The 13,552-nt window shown below is 35.3% G+C and overlaps 1 protein-coding gene across 1 annotated transcript; it reads right to left on the minus strand.

Moving 5' to 3' along the window:
- Window positions 1–2,684: 2,684 nt before the first annotated feature.
- Window positions 2,685–8,401, minus strand: LOC133529410 (uncharacterized). Its single transcript, XM_061867118.1, has 6 exons — window positions 8,171–8,401; window positions 7,290–7,446; window positions 5,522–5,639; window positions 4,700–4,834; window positions 3,978–4,191; window positions 2,685–3,390 (listed from the first exon to the last, which is right to left on the minus strand). Exons 1-6 carry the CDS (start codon window positions 8,334–8,336, stop codon window positions 3,236–3,238), a joined length of 945 nt encoding a protein of 314 aa, XP_061723102.1. The 5' UTR covers window positions 8,337–8,401; the 3' UTR covers window positions 2,685–3,235.
- Between the last annotated feature and the right edge of the window lie 5,151 nt (window positions 8,402–13,552).

The raw sequence follows: 13,552 nt of genomic DNA on the forward strand, positions 1-13,552 counted from the left end.
TGTATGTTGCGTTTAAATAATTCCTTATCTTATTTACACTTAAAGTTTAAATTTGCGTAGCTGTAACTTAATGTCAGGAATAATTAATTTTGTGGAAAAGTACAAGATTTTATTTTATTTGCCATAATAGCGTAAGCACAGTTCACTCGTAATTAAGACATTTATTATATTAAATTAAGTTACAAGCAACCTTTGCTAAAATTATAGCAAAAATGCACCAGTGTCATTTATAATTAAATCCTATTTCAATAGAAAATGTAAGGAAAGAGTTTAATTGAAAGAAATTAGGCGAAATAGATGAATCTATTGATATTTTAAGTGATTGGGTTAACAAACGGAAGTATTTTATGAAGTAGGATTTACGTGTGTTTTTATAAATTTTTGGATTAAACTTATTTACAAGAAACTTTTACTTCACAGACACAAAAATAAGTACAATCCACACACATCAATAATTTTGTTAATTTCTAAAATTTCACTTAAGAAATAAATTACAAATAAATAAACACTAACTTAAAACTAATAAAAATCCCCGAAATCTGTTCCTTGTGAAAGGGTGCCCATAATGCTGGCTACATTCCCCCTTTGGATGGCAATGCCGATACTTTGGCCAAGGAATAAACCAGTCCTAGGGTCTGTAGTCAAGTCGAGGAGCATCTTCATTAAATCCTTAATTAAACTATGGGAAACCTGACACCAAGGCCTCAAAGTCGTAACCTCAAAGTCTCAAATTATATAAGATTTTTGATTACAAGATATAAAAAAGGTCTTGAAAACTAGGTACCTATATGCAATCTCCTTAATGTTGTTTTCATGTCCTAATTGTATAGTGTCATCTAGTGACGTAGTTTGTATAATCGGAAGTCAAGTTTACACCAAAGTAGGTTGTCTGGGAGCAACTAATAGAAACCACCTCCATCTTTACTGACGTTAACTACATTCCTAGTGCCCCCCCTTTTATAGACTATACGTAAATTACATCGACGATGCGTAGTTATAAGGACCATCGACGATGCGTAGTTAAAAAGGAGTCACTACACGCGCTGAGCGAGGAAAACAAATAAAGTGATTCTATTACTTCTTAAAAAATCGGCCAAGAGCATATCGGGCCATGCTCAGAGTAGGGTTCCGTAGTTACCATTCCGTCAAAATAAGCTAAACTGGAGCTTAAAGTATAGTAGATTATTAACCAAAGGATGAACTGTGGATAGTACGTCTTTTTACTATGAAGGGGATTTTTTTGCGATAACTCAAAAACAGCTAAACTGATCATGTCCGCTATAGTTTTCATTTAATGTCTTTCTTAAGCTCTACTTCCACGATTTTTTTCATATTTTTTTTAACTATGGTTGAAAAGTTAGAGGGGGGGAGGGGGACACAATTTTTTTTTTCTTTCGGAGCGATTATCTCCAAATATATTCACTTTATCAAAAAATGTTTCTTGAAAACCCCTATTAGTTTTTGTTGCGACTGCAACTTAATATTATATAAAAATCAATGCAGTAGCTAAACGCAGCCGTCGGGCTCGGCTATTATTCGGAGGCTTTTTAAAAGCACCAATAGGAGCGCTCCACATAATCTGTATCGCGGCCAATTGGAAGCATTTAAATCTAAACCTTTTGTACTGATCAAGTCAAATATTGCAAATCACTCTTTCATCATCCTCCATACTTTCAACACCTATTTTCTACATTGAACCATTTTGGCAAGAACCCTTGTAAACCAGTACCTTTGGGATGATTATACTTCACTTCATTATAAATCGAAGTTTTATTTAAGTTGTCGAGATCCTGACCTGCACGGCGGCTACAGTTTTGAAAGACCTTTCTAACGACACCCCACACTCTAGGGTTGAAGCGAAAAAAAAATTTCACCCTCACTTTACGTGTAGGGGAGGTACTCTAAAAAAATTTTTTTTTTAGATTTTATTGTACGACTTCCTCGGTTTTATTGATTTATATATCCATGCCAAATTTCAGCTTTCTAGCACTAGCGACCACGGAGCAAAGCCTCGGACAGACAGACAGACAGACAGACAGACGGACATGGCGAAACTATAAGGGTTCCTAGTTGACTACGGAACCCTAAAAAAGGTCTTGAAAACTAGGTCTATGCAATCTCCTTAATGTTGTTTTCCTGTCCTAATTTTATAATATCATCTAGTGACATATTATTTTGTATAATCGGAAGTCAAGTTTACGCCAAAGTAGGTTGTCTGGGAGCAACTAATAGAAACCACCTCCATCTTTACTGACGTTAACTACATTCCTAGTGCCCCCCCTTTTATAGACTATACGTAAATTACATCGAGGATGCGTAGTTATTAAGGAACCAATAGTCACTACACGCGCTGAGCGAGGAAAACAAATAAAGTGATTCTATTACTTCTTAAAAAATCGGCCAAGAGCATATCGGGCCATGCTCAGAGTAGGGTTCCGTAGTTACTCTTCCGTCACAATAAGCTAAACTGGAGCTTAAAGTATAGTAGATTATTAACCAAAGGATGAACTGTGTATAGTACGTATTTTTACTATGAAGGGTTTTTTTTTGCGATAACACAAAAACAGCTAAACTGATCATGTCCGCTATAGTTTTCATTTAATGTCTTTCTTAAGCTCTACTTCCACGATTTTTTTCATATTTTTTTTAACTATGGTTGAAAAGTTAGAGGGGGGGGGGGGGGACACATTTATTTTTGTATTTCGGAGTGATTATCTCCGAATATATTCACTTTATCAAAAAATGTTATTAATTTTGAAAGACCTTTCAAACGATATCCCACACTGTGGGGTTGAAGCAAAAAAAAATCACTTTACGTGTTGGGGGAGCTAACCTAAAAAAAAAAAAATTGATTTTATTCTACGACTGTCGGCTTTATTGATTTATATATCCATGCCAAATTTCAGCTTTCTAGCACTATCGACCACGGAGCAAAGCCTCGGACAGACAGACAGACAGACATGGCGAAACTATAAGGGTTCCTAGTTGACGACGGAACCCTAAAAACACATCCCTCGCTTCCTCGCACATCGCTGGTGGAAACGCAACCTAATACATATGTTAACGCCAAAAAAAACATGGTCACGGAATTAACGTAAATTTTTACATCGGATTAACGTTTAAAAACGCGATTACTCATCATGTTACTAAAACGACAAGTCATGTTTTATTCCGTATACCCGTGTGTGTATTAGTAAGATATATTTACAAGTTAGTTTTCACTAAATAGTTGACTCTAATCTACACTCAAAAGTCTAAAAGACCCTGGCATCCCTAGATACTCTTCATCAAATCGGCCTGGTTGCCTCAACTTTTCATTTGTACACGCTAGTCGCATTTCCTTCATATGTGCTACGTGTTCTTCGGTAGACATTTCTTCATTCATATCGTCTGGAATATAAACACACCTGCTTTAATTTCCTTAACCATTATTCAACTAGACAAAGATATTTCTTGAAAGATCCCGAGCTATAAAAAATCCTTAGTCATAGCTTTCTGGGCGATAACTTTTAACGTGGTTGAGGAAGATGTACAATGAAGCCCATTATGGACAGCTGTCTCTACGTTGGTGGGTGGAAGAACGAACGCCACTCAAACTAGTAGACTTTTTCTACGTATTCGATTGACTATCATTCCTAGATCCACCGAAGATGGGGAGGCATGACTACTTTACACGTTGTTACCCGAGAAAACCTTAGTTATAACAATCAGTTGCTAGTCAATCAATTATATTCAATTAATTTTTTTATTTGTAAACATATTTAGTAATAGGACATAGAGAGGCTAACCCATTTCCGGATAATAGATAATGGTCGTGCTTAGTATGTTTTAAAATGTTTAATATATATTGTATATCCGAATTGCGTTACCGTTAATACTTACAAATGTAATCACATAACACCTTTATACGCGGTTATGCAATAAAGAACTATCATAATATGATATCATAGTATGGTAGTAGTAAGATATCATCTTACCATAAATTTCGCACAAAGATTTCTGTTCACCACCGAAGTCTTCTGGTAACAATTCTTTCGGTAAAAATTGATGTAAGGACGCAACAGTTTTTAAAACACTGATCCTTTGGGCGATTTTGTCACTGACTATTTGCTTCAGGATTTTTATGAATGTATCTATCATCTGTGAGGTAGATATAATAAATATACCTGCTATTCTGAATCCATAGCACTCCTAGAAAAAAAAATCTTAAGTAAACTATAAAAGTTAATAATTATTGCTGCGTATAGGTTAAAATTTTGCAACTATGTTCACTAGACTGGGTACATAATATATTTTTAAACTCATGAAAAAATGAGACAAATAGTAGTTTAAATTATACAACTAATATAGATATCCTAAAAAAATGAAGAAGAAAAAGAAAGTACTAGCCACATGACAGTTAAGCAAACATCTACATAGACATGAAAAGTATAAGCTGTTGAAAGTTATATTATAGGGAAAAATAGAGGGAAAACGGGTAAGGGGAAGAAGGAGGATGAACTGGCTCGACAACATCAATAAATGGACAAACTTCAAGCACGCGGCCACGCTCACAAGACTGACCAAGCATAGAAAAGACTTTGCAAAGGTGGCCACCGACGCCCGCTAGGGCATGGCAGTAGAAGAAGAAGAATAGTTTAAAGACTATCAAGTCATAAAGAAAATAAGCAACGAACGTATAGATAGCATAGATACTTACTATAAACAAATTAATATTGTTCCGGAAATCTGTTAGGTTCATGTTGGTGATCACATCTGACATATTGATATCAGTAAGGTCCATAATTGAGTAAAATCCTTGCGAATAATCATTAACTGTCACATATTCACACATCTGTAAAAACATTTTTAGCTTATTTAGTTGAAAATTAATAGGTAGATATCACCTCAAATAGACAAAACAAGAAATTAACATAACAAGTTATTTTTTGTAACTTAGATTTACAATTCGATAGCGACATTAATCGGCACGAGCAGATCATACTAATTGGTACTCGCATCAAAATTAATCAAGTTTGTATCAAAACAACATGAAATAGGTAATTATCAAATTGTTAATTCAGAATTGCATTGTCTATATAATTTAGTTTATTTATCATAGGCTGCCTTCCCACTGAGGCTGTGATGAGAGGTGATGTGCGGGAATTCAACCAAAAGCATCGTCGTCAGGGTCACCAAGTAGAAAAGTAGAGAGGGGGCAATAGAGAGTTCTCTCTCCAACCAGGTGTTATGCCTGGGGACCGAAGTCCACTGAGAGTTGGTCAGAAGTTGTACTTATAGTAACTGACATTTGAAACTCCGTAAGCGCGATGTGGGTTTCTACCAAATTGCGTGCAAGCTTCCTAACGCCATCTGTTAGAACATTGTGGCACGACGTCGACAGTGACAGAGGAGACCCCACAGTTCTCTTCTCCCTTTTGCTGGACTAGAACCAATGCTATTGGTTGATTCCCGCCCGTCTCTTCTCATCTCAGCGCGTCTGAACTTCAGTAGCAAGGCAACCTTCAAATATGAAACTTACTATTGCAGCATGTTGATAGGTCTTCAAGAAGCCAGAAGGTGTGATTTTCTTAGTCATCATCTTAGCAACGTGTATTCTGTAGTTGTCTTCAGTTAATTTTGGCATGAATGCATTTATGCTGCAAACATTACACTTATGGATAATTAATGTACAAATGTATCTTTCTCTACGAACTTAACATGAAGCTCTACCTACTGTTTGCATCCAATGCGTGCTTAGTTTCTTCGACCATCTGAGCAAAACAGGACCAGATATTCAAGAAAAGCTCATGATCACTAGCCACATAGCAAGGAAGCGTAGGGATGGACGTATGGCCATGTGTTGGGCGGACAGAAAAACGTCAGGAATAAAGTCATATGACAGGCTAGCACACACCGCGCCCAAGAGCGCCTTAGAGAGCGCTGACGATGAGTGTCCACAGTCGTCACGTCCATTAGTCATAGGAATACTATACTAAAGAAAATAATCTATCTATATTAATAACCCAGATAGACCTAAAACTAAAAAATCTTACCGTTGGATTGTTTTATATTTTTTTGATAAATTACAACAAACTTCTTCTTCTTCTTTATTATATTAATATATTAAAAAATATTGGTTAATATGAAGCATTAAAAATGATGGGTTGTGACCTGTTCTACTCATACTCTAGTAGAGTTCAAAGATAAGCCCCACTAATTATTTAAATATTACTCCTAAACTTAGAGCATTTAGTAACTGGAGACACCTTATCTGTCATTTTTTGTACAAAACAGTGTGCCGATTTTTGAGGAGGGGCACGTCAAATGGGATTTCAGACAAACGTCGGTCCACATAAGAAATATGACCATTAGACAAGGTTTTCGGCAGAGGGGTAAGCTCTTCAAGGCGACTGCAAATGCATTACTATTGCGGCATTACTGTTGCAACTTGCAACATTGACGCGGGCGCTGTCACTGTCAAAATTTGTAAAATGGGGTGATAGATCGAACTTCCTAATCGCGGTCTTAGCGGCACTTGCACCATCCCACTAACCCGGGGTTAACCGGTTAAACTTGAAGTTGCCAGTGTACAATTTGACACTGGGTTAACGGTTTAACCGGATTAGTGGGATGATGCAAGTGGCGCTTAGTAATTAATGAAGTATATAAACATGAACAACGAAACTCTTCCTATTTCGTCAATGGGGTTTAATTTTTCTAGAATCATTTCAAAATACCTTTTAACAAAAAGATAATATTCTAATAAGGCTTGGAGAGGTCAAGTGCAGATCAGCATTGTACAAAAAAATTGCATTGTTTGTTTACCTACCTACTCACGCTAAATGTCAATTGTGCTGTCAGAGTCAAAAATACCTAAGATGCAAATGAGAGTAAATAACATTGTCGATCGAATATATGCCTTGATACAGAATAAGAAGAATGGTACTAAATTACAAAAGAATATCGCTCCTGAAATTGCATTCAACTACTTAGGTATTACTCTTAATAAGAAGATCGATTATGGTTTATTGGCAAACAATCAACCTACCTAAAGCCTCTATGAGCTATTAGACCAAATTAGATAAAATGTGGAATGATACACACATCCGCAAAAAAGTAATTTTTTTCAGTGCTGTTATGCTATTTCAAGGCATTTAATAGATATTTTTCATGTTTGCTATCGGTTAGAGTTTGTTCGGAAAGATAAGAGTCGTGGAATGTAGGTATGTATTGAGCCCCATACATTCCACGACTCTTCTCTTTCCGCACAGACTCTAAACCGTATTAAAAGGAAAGGTTAAACTTACTAGAAATCACGTAAATCTGGAAAGTCATTTATCGCATGGCATTTTTCAAAGAGGTTTGGAGCCATAGTTCGCATGGTACAGAGTCTGTCCATTCTTAATTTTGCTTTTTCAACGGAGCCTTTTGCGTAAATGATAAATCGTTCCAAGTAATCTCGTGCTGCAAAAATAACACAGTTCCTATACGTAGATGTAGTTTGTATTGAGCGCTAAAAATTTAAAGATCATTGAACTTAATTTAATTTACATTAATTTTAATTTTGTTAATTAATGTCTTAGGTTTAATTAATACGATATAAGTAAAATACTATAAGCCAAATGTCGTAACAAACAAATCAATAAATAAATATCAGCATTGTGTGGCATGAGCTACCTGCCGAGGTTTTCCCGAGGGTCTACAGTATGAGGTTCTTCGAAAAAGGAGTGTACAGATTTTTAAAGGGTCGGCTACGCTGGTCTGGACTTACAGGCGTCCATAGGTTACGGTGACTGCTTACCATCAGGCGGGCCGTATCCTTGTTCGCGACCGTCGTGGTATAAAAGAAATGGAATTCAAGAAACATTTGTTTACAATTATTTATTTTATCTACTTCGGTGACATGATAATTGAGACTTACTAGTATTTTATTATGAAGGGATTTAGTGACGTTTATGAAACATGATTGATTTATTTGATATTAATAATAGGTTAAATACCTTTATTGTTTTCCAGGTCATCCTAGATTCACACATTTATACTTATATCGCTAGGTTATTTTAACCGCACCCAAGCTTAAAATTACTGACAAATAGGAAAGGTATATTAGGAAACTGTTTAACTGTATTATTCGGTTATTTATCATATTTTTTAAAGTTTACAAAAAAAAAACTGTGAGTTCACTTACAAAAATCCTTTTTCACAAAATGTTCCTGTTTTTGAATCCAATCATATAATATGTCGATGGTTTGGTCTATCATCCCAGGCTGGTGTAAATTAAACTCTTTTCTTACATTTTCCAGAGTATTTGTGTTAAATTGTAAAATATTACTGTCTTTTAATGTTACACTCATTATAAAATGGAATTGTATACACTGAACTTGTCTAAATATTGTTATTGACTGACTAAAATACGAATAAATAATGAATACCTACTCGTAAATCTTGCATGTGAATTAAGTGAACACGTTAACTTAAAAATGTAAATTTATTAAATAACTTATATTTTGTGCACAGTTCTAAGTAAATATTGGTTAGAACCATGTAAACATCAAATTATACATATACCTACTTACCTGGAAAATTAAATAATAATATACGAGTAATAAAAGTAATACACTTATGTTATTGTTATTATTGTTAGCAGATAAAAAACAACATGAAAAGGAGATCTCCAGGAGAATCCAGCTGGGTTGGGCAGCATTCAACAAACTAGCGGACATCCTTAAATCTGCCAAAAATCCTTAGCAGCTTTGCAGATGATAGTAGCAGCGAATAGTAGGTATTTTGAGGAAGTAGTCTACAGCCTACATCGACTGCGATGACTATATAGATCAATTGCCGATCGGCACTTCTTTCCGCATCGATCACAGGTGTCTCTTGACTCCTGGGGTGGTCCAGCAGCTCTTCAAGTCTGTTTCTGATTAAGTTGGTCCAACCAGAGCTCATCGTGCTTTGCCACCCCTTCCCCCAGGTTACAACGCCACTCCGGTCTCATCTCCGCGCGTTCCTCCCAACAGTTAGCTGGAATGCTGGAGTCATTCATGTCACGTTTACAGGAACCCTTGAAAACTGGTCGACTAACCTTAGTAGTTTGCTAGAATAAATGTTACACTACGATAGATTATTATACTAACCCCCTTATTCATAAACATGTACTAAAGTTACAATGCCGCTGATCATCGTTTGTCCCTTTCCATCATACCAATACGGTAAGTAGATGACCCCCTAAGGAAAGGGCAATTGCTATAAAAAATGTGTGTTTTAAATAGGTACTGTTGATTCTTGTTCCCAGGATTTATAAATGTTATGCATTTCTAGGCAATAACGTTAGTTAAGCGTATCTTGCATGTAGTCGTGAAGTATTAGAAAATGTAAAATGCCATACTATTTACGAAGTCTTTAATTACTTATACTTAGGTATGAATTTTGATTGAAGCTGTCCACTTTTATTCGAAACTTCATGATAACATTAACCAAAACAAAAACAATATTATACGGTGTATGCGTTTTTGCAATCGGTACACACACATGTAACATGCAACTCTAGCATAATGCAAACACATACACTGTGTACACATACACTTCGGTTCACATATATTATAACCTTACTTGAACAAAGATAAAGATAGATTATTTTTCAAGTAGGCATTTTACAATGCGCTTGGGTCATACACATGTTACAGCAAACTCGTTAGAGCCTTTCCTGTAGACGTCGCAAATTTAAGGGAATCTAACGGCCCGATTCGAAGAATGAAATACGATAACGATAAGTTCTGGTTTAGATAAGTTCTCATTAACATATCTTTGTATTTCGTATAATTGACAAAAGCAGCTCGATTCGGGCAACCAATGTCACTTTGACGTTAAAAATATCATATATTGGGATCACAGCGGAATCGAAATAAACGTCAATATTGACATGTCATTTAGCTATCGATCTTTCCAAGATCTTAAACGTATCTTAATCATTCTTCGAATCGGGCTGTAATAATAAAATAAAAATAAATATCTATGTACCAGAGTCGTTTACTTTTATTGTATTGTCTACAGAAGTGACCTTTTGCTAAAATATGTTTCACCCGCTTATGGACGTCAAATAAAGGTACGCCGGCTTTTACCTCAGCCCGCGTAGCCAACGTGTATATCGTTCACGCTCCGTGGCGAACGAAACGCAACTGTCACAGTCGTGCGACTAAATAAAGAAGAGTGATAGAGAGAGAGATGACTACGATACGCTACGGAGCGATAATGATTGTAACGTTGGCTACGCGGCCTGACCCGAGAAGATTTAAATCCCTCTTAAATTGTATATTATATCTTAAAACTCACATGCATTCAATAAAAAAATTCAATTTAAATTAATATGAAATAAAAAAGGAAACTAAAATAAGTATAACTAAAAAAAAATATTTAAGTATAACCCCGAGGCCACGACACGCACGCTTGTGACTGTCGGAGCATGCGTTTTGTAGCCGAGGGATAAATATACAATGTGGGCCCATATAACCCGGCAGATTTTAACCACGCATTCCTGAGATCCTGAGGTCATAAGGAGCAATGTTATAAGACCCATGGTCAAATTTTGTGTGTATGTATGTTTTATCTGTACATGACGTTATTTTTTTGACATCTTGGAAAAAAAAAACATTGCAAAGAATAAGTAAAGGTTTTTTTTTAGTATTTACAGATACATTTTGGGAGTTTGCTTTAAAACTTTAGTGTCTGTCAGTAGGTATGTCTAAACCAAGTCACATACAGTGGAAGCGTCGCAGCCAGAGGCGTTTTTTATTGATAACTAACTACTAACGTACAGAACACATTTTCACAAGGATTGTCATTATCTCTAAAAGAAGATCAATTTCAAAAAACTTTGTATGACATTTTAGTCTCTAAATGTGGTAAAAAATACACCTTTAATATCTGTCGGATTACATAGGCCCACGAGTATAACTACTATTATAAATTAAGGTATAGCAAAAAAAATAGGACATTCTTACACAAAATGTCTTAGTCCCACGGTAAGGTCAAGAAGGCTTGTGTTGTGATTAAAAATAATCTTAATTTAATTTACAAGATTTTAACTAGCGCTAAGTTGTCGCAATATAAAACAACGTAAGGCGTTTCTCTAAGCCAGAAGTTATTTATTTGAACATTATTCAGTCAATGCTTAGAATTTTAAAAGTCCCTGGCATGCCTAGATAATCTTCTTGACATTTGTCTTTTTGTCTGAACGCCTTATTGGTGCGCGCACGCCTCATCTCCTTTGTATAGGCTACATGCTTCTCCGTTGAGAGTTCTTCGACCCATTCATCTGCAATTTACATCATATTTAATATTAGTTAGTATAAAATAAACTTACGACCTTGAAGACAATGACTCGGATTACAGGGTTACAAAAGTAGGGGTTATAGCTGTGGTTGATTTACAACAAATTGTGTCAAAATATTTTTAATAATGTTAATATCATCCTCTTAAGATGAAAATGGAGGCCGCGTTTGAACAGTTTGTTGTATATCAACCTCAGCTATGCCCCTATTTTTGACTTTTTTCGCACCTTTAATTATTACAAAAGTAAGAAGCATATAATATACAGCTTACGGTTCAATTTATAATGGTTAATGGCCAATAATGGTTAAGTGCATTAATGATTCGGCCAACAACGTTGTCAAATTAACACGAACTAAATTATCCTTACCATATAATGTTAACAGCGATTTTTGGGATCCACCGTAATCTTCTGGCAACAATCGTTTCGGCAGATAGTCTTGTAGAGACTCCACATCTTTGAGAACTCTTATGCGATCAGCAATTTTTGCACTTATACGGTTTTACCATATTTAAGAACGTGTATATCAATTATGACGTCGAAAGCACGTATATGCCCTTTACACCAAATCCATAGCCTTCCTGGAATAATAAAAATTAAAAGTAATTTGATCCTACTAGTAATATAAATTGTTCGATATTAAAACTTAGTTTCGTGCATTATTGCGATTGCTAGCTGATAGGCGCTTTAATTTATTATTCTTTTATGATTTGAAGGTGATAAAATGGGATTTCTTACTTAGCTTGTACTGAAAAAGCACGTTACTTTTTGTAATAAACGACCCAGTGGAAATATGTTTTTGATAACATAAATATTAAAGTTTGTATGTTAAGATGTGATGTATGTGCCAAAACAACGGGTGGATTTTCGTTGAAATTTGGTACAAAAATAAGGACGTAGATTTATTTTAGCTCTGACTTCAACGGCTACGACGGTGCAGCGGGGATTGCAATTAAGAACGTGAGGACCAGCAATGCAGTCAGCAGCAGTGTTGGCCGAAAGTTAATTAGAATTGATCATATTAAAAAATAACTATTACAAATTAAACTGTAACCGTCTGTTACGGTTTACGGTTAATTTTCAATATGTCAATTCTAATTAACGTTCGGCCAAAATTGGTCAGCAGCAACGCATCCTTTTCAGTGATGTTTTAAAGTGTTGTATTTATTTTTGTTTAAACGTTATGAATAACTATTTATTTTATCTTATCTTATCTTACCAAATACAGAGTAATAACATGACGAAATTCGATCAAATTCATTTGACTGAGCATTTCCATAATATTCACATCTCGGAAATCGCCAATCACGTGACACCTATGGGAATAATCATGTAGATTTATGTATTCGGACAGCTAAAAATAGAGAAACAAAAATATAGATGATATCATTGCATATTTTTTTGCAATAATGAAAATTATGTATTGCCATTGAGAAAGAAATTTTTCAGAATCTGAATCTACAAGATGCAGTTTCAGATTTATATAAATTCGATCCGTTTAAGCATATTCGGTACTGTGTTCTAACTAGTAAAAGTAGAAGAAATTTTTTTTTGCTTTCAATGTGAGGACTTGGACGACCTGCCCCATAGAAAAAAAAATGACAAAAAATGTTTTCTTCTACTTTTTCCTAATCATAAGACGATACCCAATTATATATACACATAAACGGATCCCCAATATTTTTGTTACACCTTGTATAGGTACTAAGCTAGACGTGTTAGAACACCAAATTTAAAAATAATTACATGTCATTACTTATACATAATATAATTCACGCTCGACTTACATACAAAATGATAACCCTTTATACGCAACCCGATACAATAGTATACTCCTGGGTAAACTTGACCCACTACCCACAAACATGGGAGACAACAGTTTGAACATGTAATTTATGGTAAATAATTAAATGATTTACACTAACATTATTTTCACTCTATATCTAAAGCCCACTTCATATTTAGGGAGCTAGCGAAGCATCTTACTGATGTTATGGGTGCCCAGAGGGCTGGTTCCTTCCTTGCCCGGCGAATAGGTATTGTTACACAGTGCGGTAATGCTACCAGTCATATGGGCAAGCTACCATCTAGCGCCGAGCTACCCCCTATTTGTTAGCTATATATATATATAGCTAACAAATAATGAAGAATAATGAAGGTTGATATATATATATATATATATATATATATATATATATATCAACCTTCATGCGTACCGACAAGGTTCACGATTACGTGCCG

The sequence above is a fragment of the Cydia pomonella genome, chromosome 20 (assembly GCF_033807575.1).
Source record: "Cydia pomonella isolate Wapato2018A chromosome 20, ilCydPomo1, whole genome shotgun sequence".
Taxonomy (NCBI): Eukaryota; Metazoa; Arthropoda; class Insecta; order Lepidoptera; family Tortricidae; genus Cydia; species Cydia pomonella.